Genomic DNA, 17,325 nt, shown 5'->3' on the forward strand with positions numbered 1-17,325 from the left:
CAAGTATTTTGCTACATCATAGGGGTCTTTTGAGCCGTGCTTTGTCTGGTACCTCACCTAGGACCTGTTTGCCATGGATGACCCTGCCAGGGGCATAAAGCTCCAGACAACTTAGCTCCTAAAATCATTGGGACACACAAACCTCTCCACCACGATAAGGTGACTGCTCGAGGGGACCTGATGCTTCATGACGTTTCAAACAAACAAGTGAGACAGACATTTTAAGGATTCTTTGGACATGGCGGAGATGTGTTTCTTTGAAAAGGAAAAATTCTTTATTCATTTTTTACATTAGCTTTTTTACATTATTTGGCAGTAAGTGCAAGGAATGTTTCCAAAAGGCCAACCCGCAAAAGTTGTATTTTTCTACTCCCTTCTTGGAATTGTGGCTGACTTTTAAATAGTCGTCTTCCTAAATCTGCTTAATGGAATTGTGCCAAAGGCTTGTCAGAAATTCCCTGTGTGTGAAGGTCCACAGGAAAGCCCCTGAACAAGCTGATGTGAATCTCCCCTCTTGGCCCATTGCAATGCATTGTGTCAAATCTTGGCTCGCATTCGTAGAGCCCTTAAATTCAACTGGCTCGGAAAAGCGCTAAATCAGAGATTGTGAATCCCCTGCATATGGTGGGTGTGGTTCAAATATTTAATCGGCTCTCTGGGCTTGTATAATTCCACCTATTGTACTGCAATGACTGGAAGCATTATTGTCGTTACCACCACTCTGGTACCTTCAAATTCCAGTGGACCAAGAGTTGTACAGTTGACATGAGTTGTTTGCATCTCTCTCTCTCTCTCTCTCTGTGTGTCTGTGTCTCTCTCACACACTCTGTCGCTCTTTGTCTCACACTCTCTCTCTCACACAATCACACAAACACACACACAATTTGGTGAAAGTTATGCCCCAATGTTCAAGGGTTTTTTTGGAGATTTTTGTTGGAGATATATGACACCAGCATTTCAAATGCAGGTTTCCTCCCACATTTCAAAAGCATGCATTGGTTAGGTTAATTTCAGACTCTAAATTGTCCTTAAGTGTGATTGTGCGTCTGAAGGGTTGTTCGTCTCTATGTGCATGCGATTGCCTGGGTCCAGGGTATACCCCGCCTCTTGCCCAAAGTTCGTTGAGATAGGCTCCAGCTTAACTGTGACCCGAGTGAGGATAAGCGGTACAGAAAATGGATGGATGTACTTATGAGCGTAGTTTGAATGAACCATACTTTTTACTTTTACTTGAATATTTATGTGAAGTCTGTACTTTCACTCTGTTACAATGATCAACATGCCGCTCTCTACTTTTATTTGTCCATTATTGCGTTCATGAATAGAAATAATGGTGGTTTGTGGAGCCACACACGTGTGCCTTTTGCATTCCAGTTGTCACCCTGCCTAAAAGGAATCTATTTAGATTTGTTCCCCCATAATTTAAAAAAGTTCCCGCTGTCTTAATAACATTCAGCTTTCATCAAAATACCTCAAAAACCAAGAATGCTTGAAATTTTTCACAAGCATGTTTCTTGCTTGGTGATATTGGCTTGTTTTCGGAGCAGATACTGTATGTCTCAGGCACTGAGCCAGCCCTCATCCCGCCCCTTATACTACTGGGCCAATTGTGAATCCGGTTTTCATTTAATCACGATCAGGGGCATAGCCCAACTTGTGGAAAACAAGCAGGCGCCCAAGACAATGAAAACATTTTCGTGCTACAGGAGTACATTGTCAAACACAAACACCCCCGGCCGGCCCGGCCAGCAATTGCTGAGCAATAAATTAAGTGACGTTTATAGAAGCTAACGCTGTTATCTAACGCTAATCTGTGAACCCCAGAAAACTGAATGCAGCTGGCCTTACCTTGCCTGAAGTCCCCACTGGCTAGTTTAGTCTTAACGCCCCCCAAACACACTTCAATAAAGGGCCCATTGAGATTCCATTACGTTATCACTTGTAGAGGCATCATTTTATCACCAAGCCAGTGAAACAGACTTGTAAAGTGGCACACCTGTGTGGCCAAAGACAAATTACCCTGACGCCTGCTTAGACAACTTAGCCGAACATTATTATAACATGCTGGTAACAATGCTAGCTAATGCTAATTGGTGCCAACACTGCAGCTCTGCTTACCTTTTGACTTTGAAATGATAGGGCTTCAGCAGCCACTTCAAAGTGCATCTTTTGCTCTGGAACTTCATCCAGCCAAGTCATTGGCTTAGAAACTGAGATACTTGTGGAGGTGTTTATCTAAATTAGCCATACTATTTCATAACAGTGGGACAGAAGGGACAATAAAGATTGACTTGGTTGTGTAATTTCACACTTTGTGGGTGGGACGGCACTCTGGAGACCCAACTATTTGTATACAAACATTAAAAAGTAAATTTTCCATATCCATCCGTCCTTTTTTTTCCGTTTATCTGAGGTAGAGTCAAGAAGCCCAGACTTCCCTCTCCCCAGCCACTTCATCCAGCTCGTCCGGGGGATCATGAGGTGTTCCCAGGCCAGCCGGGAGACATAGTCTCTCCATTGTGTCCTGGGTCGTCGCCAGGGTTTCCTCCCGGTGGGATGTGCCTGGAACACCTCACCAGGGAAGCGTCCAGGAGTCATCCTAATCAGATGCTCGAGCCACCTCATCTGGCTCGTATCAATGTGGAGGAGCAGCGGCTCTACTCTGAGCCCCTCGTGGATGATCGAGCTTCTCACCCTATTGCTAAGGGAGAGCCCAGACACCCTGCGGAGGAAACTCATTTCGGCCGCTTGTATTCAGGATTTTGTTTTTTCGGTCACAACCCACAGCTCGTGTCCTTAGGTGAGGGTAGGAACGTAGATCGACCGGTAAATTGAGAGCTTCGCCTTTCGGTTTAGCTCCTTCACAACGGTCCGATACAAAGTCTGCATCACTGGAGACGCTGCACCAATCTCCCGTTCCATTCTTCCTTCACTCGTGAACAAGACCATGAGATACTTGAAGTCCTCCACTTGGGGCAGGATGTCATCCCTGACCTGGAGAGGACACTCCACCCTTTTCTGATTGAAGACCATGGTCTCAGATTTGGAGGTGCTGAATTCCATCCCGGCTGCTTCACACTCGGCTGCGAACCGCTCCAGTGAGAGTTGGAGATCAGGGCTTGATGAAGCCAGGAGAACCACATCATCTGCAAAAAGCAGAGATGCAATACTGAGGCCACCAAACGGGACCCCCACTACACCTCGGCTGCACCTAGAAATTCTGTCCATAAACGTTACGAACAGAATTGGTGACAAAGGGCAGCCTTAGCGGAGTCCAAGCCTCACCGGAAACGAGTCCGACTTACTGCCGGCATTGCGGACCAAACTCTGACAGTGGTCGTACAGGGACCGGACAGCCCGATAAATGGAAAGGCAGTTGGACATACCTGTGGCGGTCTTGAAGCATCTAGGAGAGGTGGCTGTGCAGTGTTTTTGACCAGTTTGTTCAACAGAATTCTAGCGGGTGAGAAGATGTCTGAGGAATGGAAGAAAAGTGTGCTGGTGCCAATTTTTAAGAACAAGGGTGATGTGCAGAGCTGTGGGAATTATAGAGGAATAAAGTTGATGAGCCACACAATGAAGTTATGGCAAAGAGTAGTGGAGGTTAGACTCAGGACAGAAGTGAGTATTTCCGAGGAACAATATGGTGTCATGCCTAGAAAGACTACCACTGATGCATTATTTGCTTTGAGGGTGTTGATGGAGCAGTACAGAGAAGGTCAGAAGGAGCTACATTGTGTTTTTGTAGATCGAGAGAAAGCCTATGACAGAGTACCCAGCGAGGAACTGTGGTAGTGCATGTGGAAGTCTGGAGTGGCAGAGTGTGGTAGAATAGTACAGGACACGTCCAGAGGAGAGATGGTGAGTGTTTTGGTAGAAGGGTGATGAGGATGGAGCTCCCAGGCAAGAAAGCTAGAGGAAGACCAAAGAGAAGGTTTAGAGATGTAGTGAGGGAAGACATGAGGGCAGCTGTTGTTAGAGGGGAGAAGGCAGGAGATAGGATTACATGGAAAAGGATGACGCACTGTGGTGACCCCAAACAGGACAAACTGAAAGGAAAAGAAGACGATCCAGATAACTTTTCCATCAACTCCATATGTAGGACTCTAATTAACAGCAGGACGGTTGCTCAATCTTGGAAAGAGACTGAAGTATCCTCGATACAGTCATTGATCAGTGAAATGGCAACGTGTGTTGCACTGGAAAAGCTAACCTATGTAATTTGGGGTAAAGCGCAGAGTTTGAAGAGATATGGACACCCCTAATGGAACAATACAATACATGTGAGGCTATAAAGTGTGTGTTTCTTAAATTATTACTATTTAAATTGTTTTATTTATGTGTGTGTGTGTGTGTGTGTGTGTGTGTGTGCGAGAGAGAAAGAGAGAGAGAGAGAGAGAGCGAGAGAGAGCACATATCCCCAAAGAAGCATGTTTTACAGTGACTTATGACCATAAGCAAAACATCCAAAAACAATAGAAACACTAGAGACTACACTGCATCATAAAGCTTTTGTTTTTCATAGTCTGTAAAGTAAACACTCGTGCAGCTGTTTTTCCCCCCCATATTGAGTCACTTTGATTGGCCCGCGAAGGCTTTGCGTGCGGTCATGTCTAATTGGTGAATTGGACACTAGTGGTTATGTGGGATTGGCGCAACGGCGCCCTATGCGGAAGTCAAAGTCTAAAAGTGATCGTGCACTCAACCATGAGTAAATAAATTTAGCGAGCGGCATGTCGATCATTCTAGCGGAGTAAAAGTATTGATTCTTTTTAAGAAGAAGAATAATCACCTTATATTGTCATGAACATGCATGCATGCACACGGAATTTGTTCTCTGCATTTTTCAGGGTATCAGTGTCTTGCTCAAGGACACCACAGCCGTGAGTCCCCGCGGGGGATGTTGGCGGATAGTCCAGTCGGGGTCTTGAACCTAGGTCCTGCACGGTGGCAGGCGATGATCTTAACCATTGGGCCACGGCTGCCCATGCCGTTTAACATAGATCCTTAAGTAAAATGTATGGTACATTCAAACTACGTTGACAAGTACAATTTACCCAAAATGTTACTTGAGTAAATGTCACTGTCTAACGGACTAAACGTAGTGCGTTTCTACCCACCTGTGGTTACGAGCCTTTCCTCTATAATGTGTATTGAGGAGTCTCTAAAAGGTCACATGTTCGATTTCAAGGTGAGTCTTTGGCAACATGGCTTGTCTCCAGGAGACTCCAAAAGACGCCACGAAGATGTCTCTGGAACCAGCGGCGACTGAAGTCGCTATTAGGTAAACAACTAGTCTCGAGCCCAGTGAGATAGGGGTCTACACCCCTTAACTTTTACCAACTGAGTACACACACACAATTGGCCAGTTGTTAGTTTCTCTTTTTTAGAATGGTCATGCTCAATCAGTGCATTCCTCCTTTGCAGATTGATGATGATTTCGGTAGCACGCACACACAAGGTGGAGTAACGCTCATATCCTGTCCTCTAGCCTCAGATTACACGCACCCATACAGTCACAGTACTGTTGTGCTAGGGCTACATTCTTGCACTCCAAACGTCCAGCTTTCCCTCTCTTTTGGCAGCAGCTGTCCACGACCCACATCCATGACAGGCCCTCCTCTGTCCGCTAATGACTGACGAGTCGACAACTCTCCCCTCTCCTGGCACCAACTGGGCATCAGGAGCGGGCCTGACAGGACTCTGCCTCCAACAACAATGATGCTCCAGTCCCCTTCAATCCATGTGTACATCACTGTGCTTGCATTTGTGTTTTTGCATCAGTGTGCGCCTCAGCATAAACCATTGCATGTGGCATTTCTACAAACCCCAATTTCAATGAAATTGTGATTTTGTGTAAAAGAGAATACAATGATTTGAAAATCCCTTTCAACCTATATTCAAAAGGCAATATATTTATTGTTCAAACTGATGAACGTTATTGTTTTTTGCAAATATTTATTCTCTCATTTTAAATTTAATGCCCGCTACACGTTACAAAATGCTGGGACAAGTGGAAACAAAAGACTGGGAAAGTTAAGGAATGCTTGGAAAAAACTGTTTGGAACATTCCAAAGGTGAACAGGTTAATTGGAAACAGATGAGTGTCGTGATTGAGTATAAAAGGAGCATCCCTAAAAGGCTCAGTTGTTCACAAGCAAGGATGGGGTGAGGTTCACTACTTTAACGACTACGTGAGCAAATAATCCAACAGTTTAAGAACGTTTCTCGACATACAATTGCAAGGAATTCATGGATTCCATCATCTTCAGTCCATGATAGCGAAAGATTCAGAGAATCTGGAGAAATCGCCACATAAGCGGCAAGCCTGAAAGCCAACATTGAATTCCCGTGACCATCAATCCCTCAGGCGGCACATCATTAAAAACCAGCATCATTGTATAAAGGATACTGCTACATGGGCTCAGGAATGCTTCAGAAAACCATTGTCAGTTCACACAATTCCAAGTTAAAACTTCCCTGCAAAGGATAAGCCATATATCAAGAACACCCAGAAAGGCCGCCGGCTTCTCTGGGTCCGAGCTCATCTGAGGTGGACTGATACATAGTGGAATAAAAGTGTGCTGTGGTCTGACGAGTTCACATTTCAAACTGTTTTTGGAAATCATTGACGTCATGTCCTTTTGACCAAAGAGGAGAACGACCATCCGGATTATTATTTTCGCAAGGTTCAAAAGCCAGCACCTGTGATGGTATGGGGATGTGTTAGTCCCCTCAACATGGGTAACTTGTACATCTTTGAAAGGTACATACTGGTTGTGGAGCAACATATGCTGCCATCCAAGCATGTCTTTTTCAGGGACGTCTGTGCTTATTTCAGCAAGTTCCCAAACGCTTATCAAGAATTGTTAAAAGAAAAGGTGATGTAACACAGTGGTAAACATGCCCCTGTCCCAGTTTTTTTAAACGAACATGTTAGAGGCATCAAATTCAAAGTGAGTGAATATTTGTGACAGAACAAACTTTATCATATTTTAAATTAATTAAATAATTTTAAATGTCTTGTGCCTGCGACCCTAGTGAGGATAAGTGGTACAGAAGATGGATGGATGGATGGATGGATAAATGTCTTGTCTTTGTAGTGTATTCACTGACTATAGGTTGAAAAGGGTTTGCAAATCATTGTATTCTGTTTTTATTTATATTTTACACATTTACTTAATTTGAATTGGGGTTTGTATAAGACTGGTCAGTCCAATCTGAAACAACCTGCATGCAAATACAGTGGTATAAAAAAGTGTTTGTCCCCTTCCTGATTTCTAATTTTTTTTGCATGTTTGTCAAACTTAACCCTTTTCCCATCACCAAACAAACTTAAATATTAGTCAAATACAACACAAGTAAACACAAAATGCTGTTTTAAATGTTTTTTTATTATGAAGGGAGAAACAAAATCCTAACCTACATGGCCCTGTGTGGAAAAAGTGGTTGCCCCCTAAACCTAATAACTGGTTGGGCCACCCTAAGCATCAACAATTGCAAACAAGCATTTGGGATAACTTGCAGTGACTCTCTAGCAGCGCTGTGGAGGAATTTTGGCCCACTCATCTTTGCAGAATTGTTGTAATTCAGCCACATGCCACAGCATCTCAATAGGATTCAGGTCAGGAGTTTTACAATGCCAAAATCTTCATTTTGTTTTTCTTCACCCATTCAGAGGTGGACTTGCTGGTGTGCTTTGGATCATTGTCCTGCTGCACAACCCATGTTTGTTTCAGGTTGAGGTCACGAATAGTGGGTAAGGAAAGGAATAAACGTTTTATAGCATTTGGTTCCATCAATTAAAAAAATAAAGAAATAAAATTGTTTTGTTTTTTTAAATCATCAGTGCCGTGTGAAGTTACTTTTCTTGCCACAATGCAGAGTTCCGGTGCGTACCATTCAGAATAAAAGGCTATAAGCTTAAACAGGAAGTCAAGTTAAAACTTGCACGTATATACCATTTGACGTGATGGAAACAGTCCCAACAAACGATTTTAACAACGTATAGCTGACACATTACTTAATGAAAATTAAGTCAGTTGGGTTAGTTCCACACACGTTGCCTTTTAGTTCATAGGTTTGATATTGATACTGGTTATAAAGAAGCCAGAGTCAAATAAGGAACCGGAATCGGGACTGGAATTGCTCAAATTAAAATAATGCCCAACCCTAGTTGCACGTCTTTTAACATATTGTCAAGTCAAACCTGAAGTCATAAAATTCATGACTCGAGTTTGACTCAAGTCCAAGTCATGTGACTCGAGTCCACACCTCTGGCTGTCTCACCACCATACCGCCAAGCTCATCAATCAGAAGTGGCATATGCCTACTCATACACAGGTGAATCACCAATCAATATTAACCTGCTCTTCATGCTTTGTCATGTTAACATGTTTTGAAATGGCTTCAGCAGAATCAGAATTAGGTTAGTTAAATTTGAATCCCCAAGAAATACAGCACATCTGTCATCTGGGAGTATTTGGGGTTTGATGCTGCAAATGTCAGTGATGCCAAGTGTTTTGATTTCTCTGTATTTTGTTCATATCTTCTGCTGATACAAGGTAAGTCGAAAATGTTCCGGATAGGAAATCTTGCAGACTAAGTTAACCTATATCTTCCGCAAGCTATAAAACTCCCTCGCATATATTGTTATTTTTGATGCGCAGGATGTTGTGTTAGCGTTGTTGCTACACAACTGTCACACGTCACGTTAAAATTGTATGAACAAAAAATGAAGGTTAATGTAACTGCAGCAACACTACTCCTGCTTTGCAGTAGAATGTTTACATCACCCACAAATACTATTTGTATATAAAGTATTAACAAGTTTGTTTCTTCAGCCTGCTGCGTCTGTCATTATATTTCCCCTTTAAACCTATTCTCCGCTGTACGATTTTGCCGGTCTCTGGTGAAAGATGCAGAATCGTGGGGGGAAAGAAAAAGGCTACCCTTTATTTCCTCTCCATTTCATTGTTGTGTTGTGTACACACCAGGAAGTGATCTTTTCTTTTTTGACAAGTCCCCTGCTCATATCTTCTTCCTTCCTGAACTGTGCTCGTATGTGCAGTGCCTTGAAAATGTATTTGCCAATTTCTCAAATTCTTATTTTTTTGGGATAGTTTCCCGACTTTAATGAATCCCGGCTCTGACTGTCTGCTGTCGAAATGCCCTTAGGCGAGACCCTCATTCCTAATTTGCCTCCAGGTCGGCATTGTAAATGAGAAACTGCACTTCTACACTTGTCACTTACTGTATGTGTGGATACATGCATGTGGCGTATGCAGTGGACACATTGGCAAAAATCCCGGACAACACCCCCCTCACCCCCACATCGACAATTTAGCCAAAAATTTAAGTATGCCAGTTATTGGATAATGATCATCTGTGCTGGGCGCACAGGTCTATGTATTTCTTTCTTTCTTTCTTTTTTTTAGGGAGGAGGACCCGGGGGGGGGGGGGGGGGGGGGGGGGGTTGGATACCATCAGGGTTAGATAAAGTTTCATGTATATTTTGCTCACATGGTGTTTTCCTTTTTTCTATTCAAGATAGTCTTGACTTCACTTTGGTCATTTTTCTTCTATCTGCAAGTGTTCTAATCGTATTTGGGTTTCGGCGCCTGGAGGAGGTTTCCCCGCACTCATCATGTTTATTCACCGGCACTTATACAAAGCCAAACAATGGCGTTATCTTCCCTGCTAAGCAGTGAGTGTTCCGTGTTGTTCAGTAGATTTAGTGTAAAGAGGATTATTATTATGACTGGCCGTGCATTTGGTACCTGGGCCTTCTGTCGGGACTTACCCGACTTATTCTGCCTCTTTATACCACCACATCGCAATTATAGAAACCAGCAACACTATACAAAAAAGCAAAATGCAGCACACACCTGTGCCTTGTATTAGCTGGAAAAGTTCAGAATCAATACTTATCTAATAACATGACGAAAGCAAACAAATTAAAGAAAATACAGTACTCTACTCACCAGAAGTGCTGATTATGTAGTGTAGTAAAATGTGAAGATCACTAAAGATGTGTTTTGGGTGTCAAACTTGGAGGGGGGAAAAAACAAAACAAAAAAAACTTTATATTGCCCAGCTCGTTGGCCCTTTGAGACGAATTTGAAATCTGATTGGTTAAAGAAATAGTCCCATTGCTAATAAAGTTTAAATTACATCAACTAGCACAATTTATTCTGATGGGCTGGGCAGATTAGATTGATATGGCGGCACATAGAGTCTGAACTCTTGATTGGACAAAACAATTAACATCCACATAAAAGAACTGGAAGCAGTGCATGGAAGAGAAACAAAATGAATTGAAACAATTGCACGGAACAAAGAATTAGGTTGTCAATGTAGGTCAATGCTGCTGATAGTGTTTAGGACAGCAGAGAAGGCCTTGATGACCCTGACCACCCACTAATTTTATGACTCCTCGCCACCCTGGCAAATATAGGAGCGCAAGGAGTGTTTTCATGACAGAGGGTCTCGATCTGCTTGATGTGTGTGTGTGTGTGTGTGTGTGCTTCTACTGTAAATTTGGTGCAGCAATAAGGATACAAATATAACAGTGTGGCGTCGCTGTCCTCTCTCCTAGGTGACATCACACAGAAAGGCTTTGAGAAGAAGAGAGCCAAGCTGCTGGCTTCCTGTTTGCCCAGTAAGACCACCCTCCATTCTTATTTCAGCTTCATGTTCTTTGTGACTCTGTTCTCTTCATTAAGTTTATACATGTACACTTGAGTATATTTAGATCCCCATGTATACACTCAAGTGTACCTTGCTGTGCTTTGTAAAAACAGGAATCTCACTGTCCAGCGAAACTATTGTCCAATTTCGCCACCGTTATCTCTGATATCGTAGCACACTCTAGCGGTCATCATTAGAACTGCACACAAGAAACCGCAATGGGATTCCACTTTCCACTGTTACGCAGTTCCCCGGTATTTAAAGTGACCCATATCTAATATTATTGTGGTTATGCACAAGAAATCAACACAGTTGTCAACATCTGGCAGGGACTGCACATAAACAAAAGGTCAGCCCATGTATCTCTTTTTTATTGTACTACATACAGTCCTGCTCACCATTATTGGCAGCCATTAAGTTTTAAGTACTAAAAGTGGAATATCTACTGAAGAAAATGAATCAAGTGAAACAACATTTTTCTATCGGGAACTTGTGTTTGATACAAAAGAGCAAATGATAAACAACATTTAATGGACAGATGAAACAAAAATAGAGCATTTTGGCTGCGCACACAAACAGTATGTTTACAGAAAGCGCAATGAAACCTTTCAGGAAAAATCTGAAAGCTGAAATCTGCCATTGGGGAAAATGTTCAAGAGCTTGAACAAATTGCAAAGGAAGAGTGGAAGAAAACACCACTTGAAAACAAGTGTGTGCAACCAAATATTAAGGAGGGGTGCCACGACTGTACATGCTTTCGGGGGCTGTGGAGAGCAGCTTAGCAGTGCTTTGCAGCCTTCCCACCTTATCCCCACCAGCCTTTCATGCCCTCCAATTCTAATGCACTCCACTACACCACGGGCCACACGTACAAGTTGCAGGGACAATGATTGGCAGTCGGTGACCTAGGGCCTCCTGTACAAAAGGTGCGTATGCACAAAAACGTGGCGTCTGTTCTTCTTCACGACAAAGTTCAGATGTATCAAGAGTGACACGACCGTGGAAATGTGCCGTGCCTCACACCAACTGCACGGCTGGCGTACGCACGTTTCTGCAGCTTTTGGTGCTTTGGCGACACTTAGAAGTGATGCTGGGAAACTGTTTTCATAAATCTGCACATCAGAGAGACATGAACAATTAGCACTGATGAACAATTAATGCCCGGCAACATTTGATTTCAACAATGCAATTGAGGCAAGGACTCAGAATTCATTTGTTAACCAGTGTATTTAATGAACCACTGATATTTGTGAGGACACCTATTAATTGATCAATTCGATCATTTATGCCGCCGATTGCCCTCACAATCGCTTCGTGACTCCAGCACATGCACTGAAAAAAAAAATAATTAAAGATTAAAAAAAATGCACATGTTTAAATTGACATAATTTACCCCTCTTCTCCTAAAAAAAAAAAAAAAAAACAGGATTTTCTTTCAGCGTGCAGGTCCACTTCTGTGTATTAAAATAATAACTGGAGTAATCAAAAAGGAGTCAAAGTTTTTGATATCCTATTTGATATGCTGATGTGCTTCTATTTGAATTCAAAAGATTGATTACAAATACCACACATACAACATTTACGCATGAAACTTTAACTCACAGGGCTGAGTGTAGGTTACTGTATGAACCATTTTTTTTTATGAGTTATAAAAATACATGGTATTAACCTTTTGGGGTGATCATAGTCAGCCACGTCCTCCCATCACCCCTGAGAGAGCAGCTTCACTCATGATCGCAGCGATTCTCTCCTTGAACGGGGTGAGGCCCTCCGCACCGGTTCTTCCCCCTTTTGTTGGCCACACTTTGGCGGTGGGCAGCTGTCCTCCGCTTCACATCCACCTTAATGTCTGACCACTTCTTTGTTTAGTTCAGCATGTGCGCGCTATTCTGTCTCCACAGCATTGACAGCCGCACACGCACTGTCCCATTCGCTCTTCTTTCGCCTGTTGTTAACGCCGTAGGACAACGTGCCAAAGAGGATTTTGTTGCGCGCCCCCACTTCATTGAGCAACTTCACATTCCGAAAAAATATTCATTTTCCTTTTTTTCTGATCATGCAGAGATCGGTATCTCAGGTGCAGGGTTAATTCAAATGTGATTTGCATATTCAAATGTGGGCGTGGACAGGGAGGAGTTGGCTACTCCAACATGTGCGCTCATTTCCACGTTGATTGGAATGTACGAAGGAAATGTGCTTGGATTCATGAGTACGTAGAGTTTCATACATCTGGATATTTTTGTGCGTGCGACGTTTTCTGAATTTGAGCGTACGCTATGTTTTAGTAGGAAATCCATGCAAGTCTTTGTACATGAGGCCCCTGGTGATCATATCACAGGGTGGGAGGTTCATAGTCACAAGGCTCATGCCATGACTCTTGGTGCGGGCCCCTTCTGCTACTCATATATTGCCGTTTTATTGGCATTGACTGACCCCCCCCCCCCCCCCCCCCCCACACACACACACACACACATACACAGACACTGACAACATACACACACACACACCTATCTCTTTTTTTCATCTGAGTTGTCACATCCCCATTAACTTGGCTTCCCAGGCGAACCACCCCAGATTCATGCTCAAGTTAACACAGGTTGTTATGTTCACAGGTTTCAAATTTAGAGGTACTCTTGGTGTGCCATGCAATATTTATTTAGTTATTCATTATTTATTCGATTTATGTATTCAGCCTCCATCTGCTGTTTCTCCAGATGCAGATATGACTTTGCCAGATATGCAGCTTTCCGGGGGGCACAGCGGTGAGCCCACGCCGAGTCCTGAGGCCCCGGGCCCCTCCACATCTTCAGCCTCCAGACACCATCGTGCACACCGGAGTGGAGGGGCCAGAGATGAGCGCTACAGATCAGGTACAAACAATGCAAAAAACATGAGGTATTACTAGAGTTTTATTTCACTCACTTCTTTTCTCACTTTCCATATTCATTTGTTTAGACATTCACACAGAAGCTGTGCAGGCAGCCCTAGCCAAACACAGAGAGGAGAAGATGGCCCTGCCCATGCCAACCAAGCGACGCTCAGCCTTTGTCCAGTCTCCTAGTGATGCTTGCACACCTCCAGGTACAACTAGCACTTTAGTTTCTTCACTTTAATATGCTTCAGTAGTGGTACCTCCAAATTGGCCCACGTTTCGTTCCATTACACTGGTTCATCTTTGATTTATTACCATTATAAAACCTTTGTTAAGGGTACAGTCAATGTTTTAAGTGACGTTAAAAATGAAAAACAAAAATAAGCATTAAACAGTCTAATAGTAATGCGTTAAAAAACAAAAAAATAACACTATTTACCGTTAATGACAAATGAGCAGGGCTAATAAGTACTCATTGTCACACATGTAGAAATCAAATCAACCATGAATGTTATTTAAAAAAATTAAATGTAACATGCACATAAAACACTCCTTTTTGATCACAAGTGACAAGCATATGTCAGATAGGCTTCTACCACCAAGGAATAGTCTACATCTTCACTCAGTGCTGTTTTTTTCATCAAACATCCATCCATCCAGCCATCCATTTTCTGAGCCGCTTCTCCTCACTAGGGTCGCGGGCGTGCTGGAGCCTATCCCAGCTGTCATCGGGCAGGAGGCGGGGTACACCCTGAACTGGTTGCCAGCCAATCGCAGGGCACGTACAAACAAACAACCATTCGCACTCACCTACGGGCAATTTAGAGTTGTCAATCAACCTACCATGCATGTTTTTGGGATGTGGGAGGAAACCGGAGTGCCCGGAGAAAACCTACGCAGGCACGGGGAGAACATGCAAACTCCACACAGGCGGGGCCGGGGATTGAAACCCTGCTCCTCAGAACTGTGAGGCTCACGCTCTAACCAGTCGCCCACCGTGCCGCCACATCACAAACAGATGGACTCAAATGCATCACACCACAAAAGATCCGAATTAAAGTCCTTTGTTCACAAACTGCTGCTGTATACTGGCTGAGAGTCCTATGAAGCCCATAGCAATGGAACAAACACAGGGTTAATCCTTTAATGCTGGCTGAAATGAGGTCCTTGTATGTTGATGGTACAAACTTCAAAAATTGTTTCAACTTTGGGGCATATTGTTCACCAGCGTTTTGGTGTAACTGCAAATTGTACAATTTTTCGAGCATTGGATCTTCATGGTACACCGTGTATCAACATTGACCAAGGTGACAGATTTCAAATATTTTTTCTTTCCACCAGACACGTCTTCTGCATCAGAGGACGAGGGCTCACTGCGCAGAAAGGCCGCCCTCAGTGCGGCGCTGGCCCAGGGCCTGCAGAGTCCCGATTATTGGATCAACCGTTCTGTCCAAAGCTCCTCCACGTCCTCGTCGGCGTCCTCCACCCTATCCCACGGAGAGCCGAAAAGCCAGCCCCAGCCCCCACTCCAGCCTGCTGCTTCTGTGCTGGCCGATGTACTAGCCCACACGCGCATCGGTAATCTCCCTTCATCTCACATGAATGACTTTGTTATACTCGGTAGACGTCCACTTTAGCGTGGCTCGCTTTGTCATTCTCCATTAGAGAACAGTGTCCCTCCTGATGTGACATCAACCTCCACCACCCAGGACAGAGGCTCGAGAATGGACCTGCCTCCTGCCGTCAGGGGCATGAGTCGTGGGCAGAGCCGCTCTAGCATGCTGGATACTGCTGACGGTACATGCACACAGAAGTGTGTTGGTGGTATCAGATGGGTGTGTCTGTCTATGTACATTTTTACTGTGTGGGGGGAAAAACAACACCAATCACATCTTAATCGATCCAGAGTCATAGGTGCGTCACAATAAATTAGAATAGCATAGAAAGTTCATTTGTTTCAGTCATTCAATTTAAAAGTGAAACTATATATTATGGCCTGCAGATTCACTAAACACGTCCATTTCTACCTTATTTCAATAATAATCCTTTTGATTGTTCCTTATGCAGAGCTGCCAAATGTTACGGAACTTCCGTATTTTACGGAAATCACTCTACGTTGACTCGTTACGGCCATAACACTGATTGTTCCGGCGTCTGACATTACTGTCGCGTCCACATTGAACAGCTGCCAAGCTGCGGAAGCGAAAGTTCTCTTTTTGTCCGATGTCAACACATTGTAAGTCACTCGTCATTGCCTCCATGGTAGCGAATAAGCTACACTTCTTACCATGGTTCTCACAAAGGTGTCACGAAGGGAGGACGAGGAGGGGGATAAGCGAAGATGTTGTCAAAGCCATGCTATTTGCTAAGATATTGTGTCATGCAGTCGCAAAACATCAAAATAAATGATTTGCTGAAACAAGGTTGATGTAATAAAAACATTTTATTTTATGACAAATATTGAAGCCATAATTTATTAACGATTATGATTATGACTGTCGCACGGAAATGTTCTTGACAGAATTTAGAAAATTTGGACACATTTTTCTGGAAGATAATTTTTATAGATCGGCAGCTCTGCTTATAAAACATTCCAATTTCTTGATGTTAAATTTTGTTGTTTCGTTTGCTGTGAGCTACAATCATCAAAGATAAAATCATGAACTGCTTCACACTGTGTGTAGTGAATCTCTCAAATGTGAGTTGAGTTTCACTTTTTGAATTGAACTACTGGAATGAATGAAGTTAGCTACCATATTCAATGTTTTATTGAGCTGGACCTGTATATTAAACTTGTTGCATCTTTTAATCATTGCAGTTTTGTGACATATTTGTGTTTTCTGTTCGACAGTACTGCGGTGATGACACTCTTTGTTGAGTGTTAAGTGTTAATTAAGTCAAAGAACATGCCGCTAATCACATATATTTTGTCTTCTTTCTTTTGGGTCCATTAATCCATCTTGCCTTTCATTTAAAAAGGAACGCAAAAAGGTAATATGAGTGGGACGGGGAGGGATGCCGAAGAGGCCCGTGTCAGCTTGCTTTCCACACTGTCACTCTCCATGTGTGTCTCCAACTTAGACTTAGACAACCTTCTACGCTCTGTTTTCCCTCAATTTTCCAACCTGTATCTGTCCAAGTAGCTTTCAAATCTTTCCTGTTGCTGATTTTGACCCCGACTGTGTGAGTCAGTGTGTGCTACAATAGAAATGTGTGTTAGAATTGCATGTATGGATGTGTTATGCTTTATTGGTTTGTTTGTTTGTTGACGGTGGTGGTTGTTTGTGCAGGTGTGCCTGTCAACAGCAGAGTGTCCACTAAGATTCAACAGTTGCTAAACACGCTCAAACGGCCCAAAAGACCACCACTCAGTGAATTCTTCCTCGACGACTCTGAGGAAATAGTTGAAGGTGAGCATCTTAATTTATTCCATTCATTTCAACAAAGAACCCCCGTAACCTTGGTCCTAAACCTCTGTTTCATCCAGTTCCCCAGCCAGATCCCAACACCCCGAAGCCAGAGGGTCGTCAAATCATCCCAGTAAAGGGGGAGCCCCTCGGTGTTGTTAGTAACTGGCCTCCTGCCCTACAAGCAGCCCTAGCCCGCTGGGGGGCCACCCAGGCCAAGAGCCCCGCCCTCACAGCGCTGGACATCACAGGAAAACCCCTCTACATGCTCACATATGGTGAGCAACAATTTGCCTTGTAAATAGAGTGTTCACTCAAAGTTGGATCAAAATCAAAGTCTAAATGGACAAAAAGCCT

The 17,325-nt window shown here is 43.3% G+C and overlaps 1 protein-coding gene across 3 annotated transcripts in view; it reads left to right on the plus strand.

The window, feature by feature from the left end:
- dip2ba (disco-interacting protein 2 homolog Ba) overlaps nt 1–17,325 on the plus strand; it is a 79,707-nt gene that overhangs the window by 22,796 nt on the left and 39,586 nt on the right. For 2 of the 3 annotated variants that reach the window (XM_061693404.1, XM_061693413.1), the window contains exons 2-8: nt 10,598–10,660; nt 13,404–13,559; nt 13,645–13,770; nt 14,903–15,139; nt 15,227–15,358; nt 16,852–16,971; nt 17,049–17,246. In XM_061693404.1, coding sequence (XP_061549388.1) covers nt 10,598–10,660; nt 13,404–13,559; nt 13,645–13,770; nt 14,903–15,139; nt 15,227–15,358; nt 16,852–16,971; nt 17,049–17,246 — 1,032 coding nt within the window. Of the gene's footprint in view, nt 1–10,597; nt 10,661–13,403; nt 13,560–13,644; nt 13,771–14,902; nt 15,140–15,226; nt 15,359–16,540; nt 16,553–16,851; nt 16,972–17,048; nt 17,247–17,325 lie in introns of all 3 variants that reach the window. The other variant, XM_061693393.1, reaches the window with a different exon arrangement.

This window comes from Phycodurus eques, chromosome 1, assembly GCF_024500275.1.
Source record: "Phycodurus eques isolate BA_2022a chromosome 1, UOR_Pequ_1.1, whole genome shotgun sequence".
In the NCBI taxonomy this organism is placed as follows: Eukaryota; Metazoa; Chordata; class Actinopteri; order Syngnathiformes; family Syngnathidae; genus Phycodurus; species Phycodurus eques.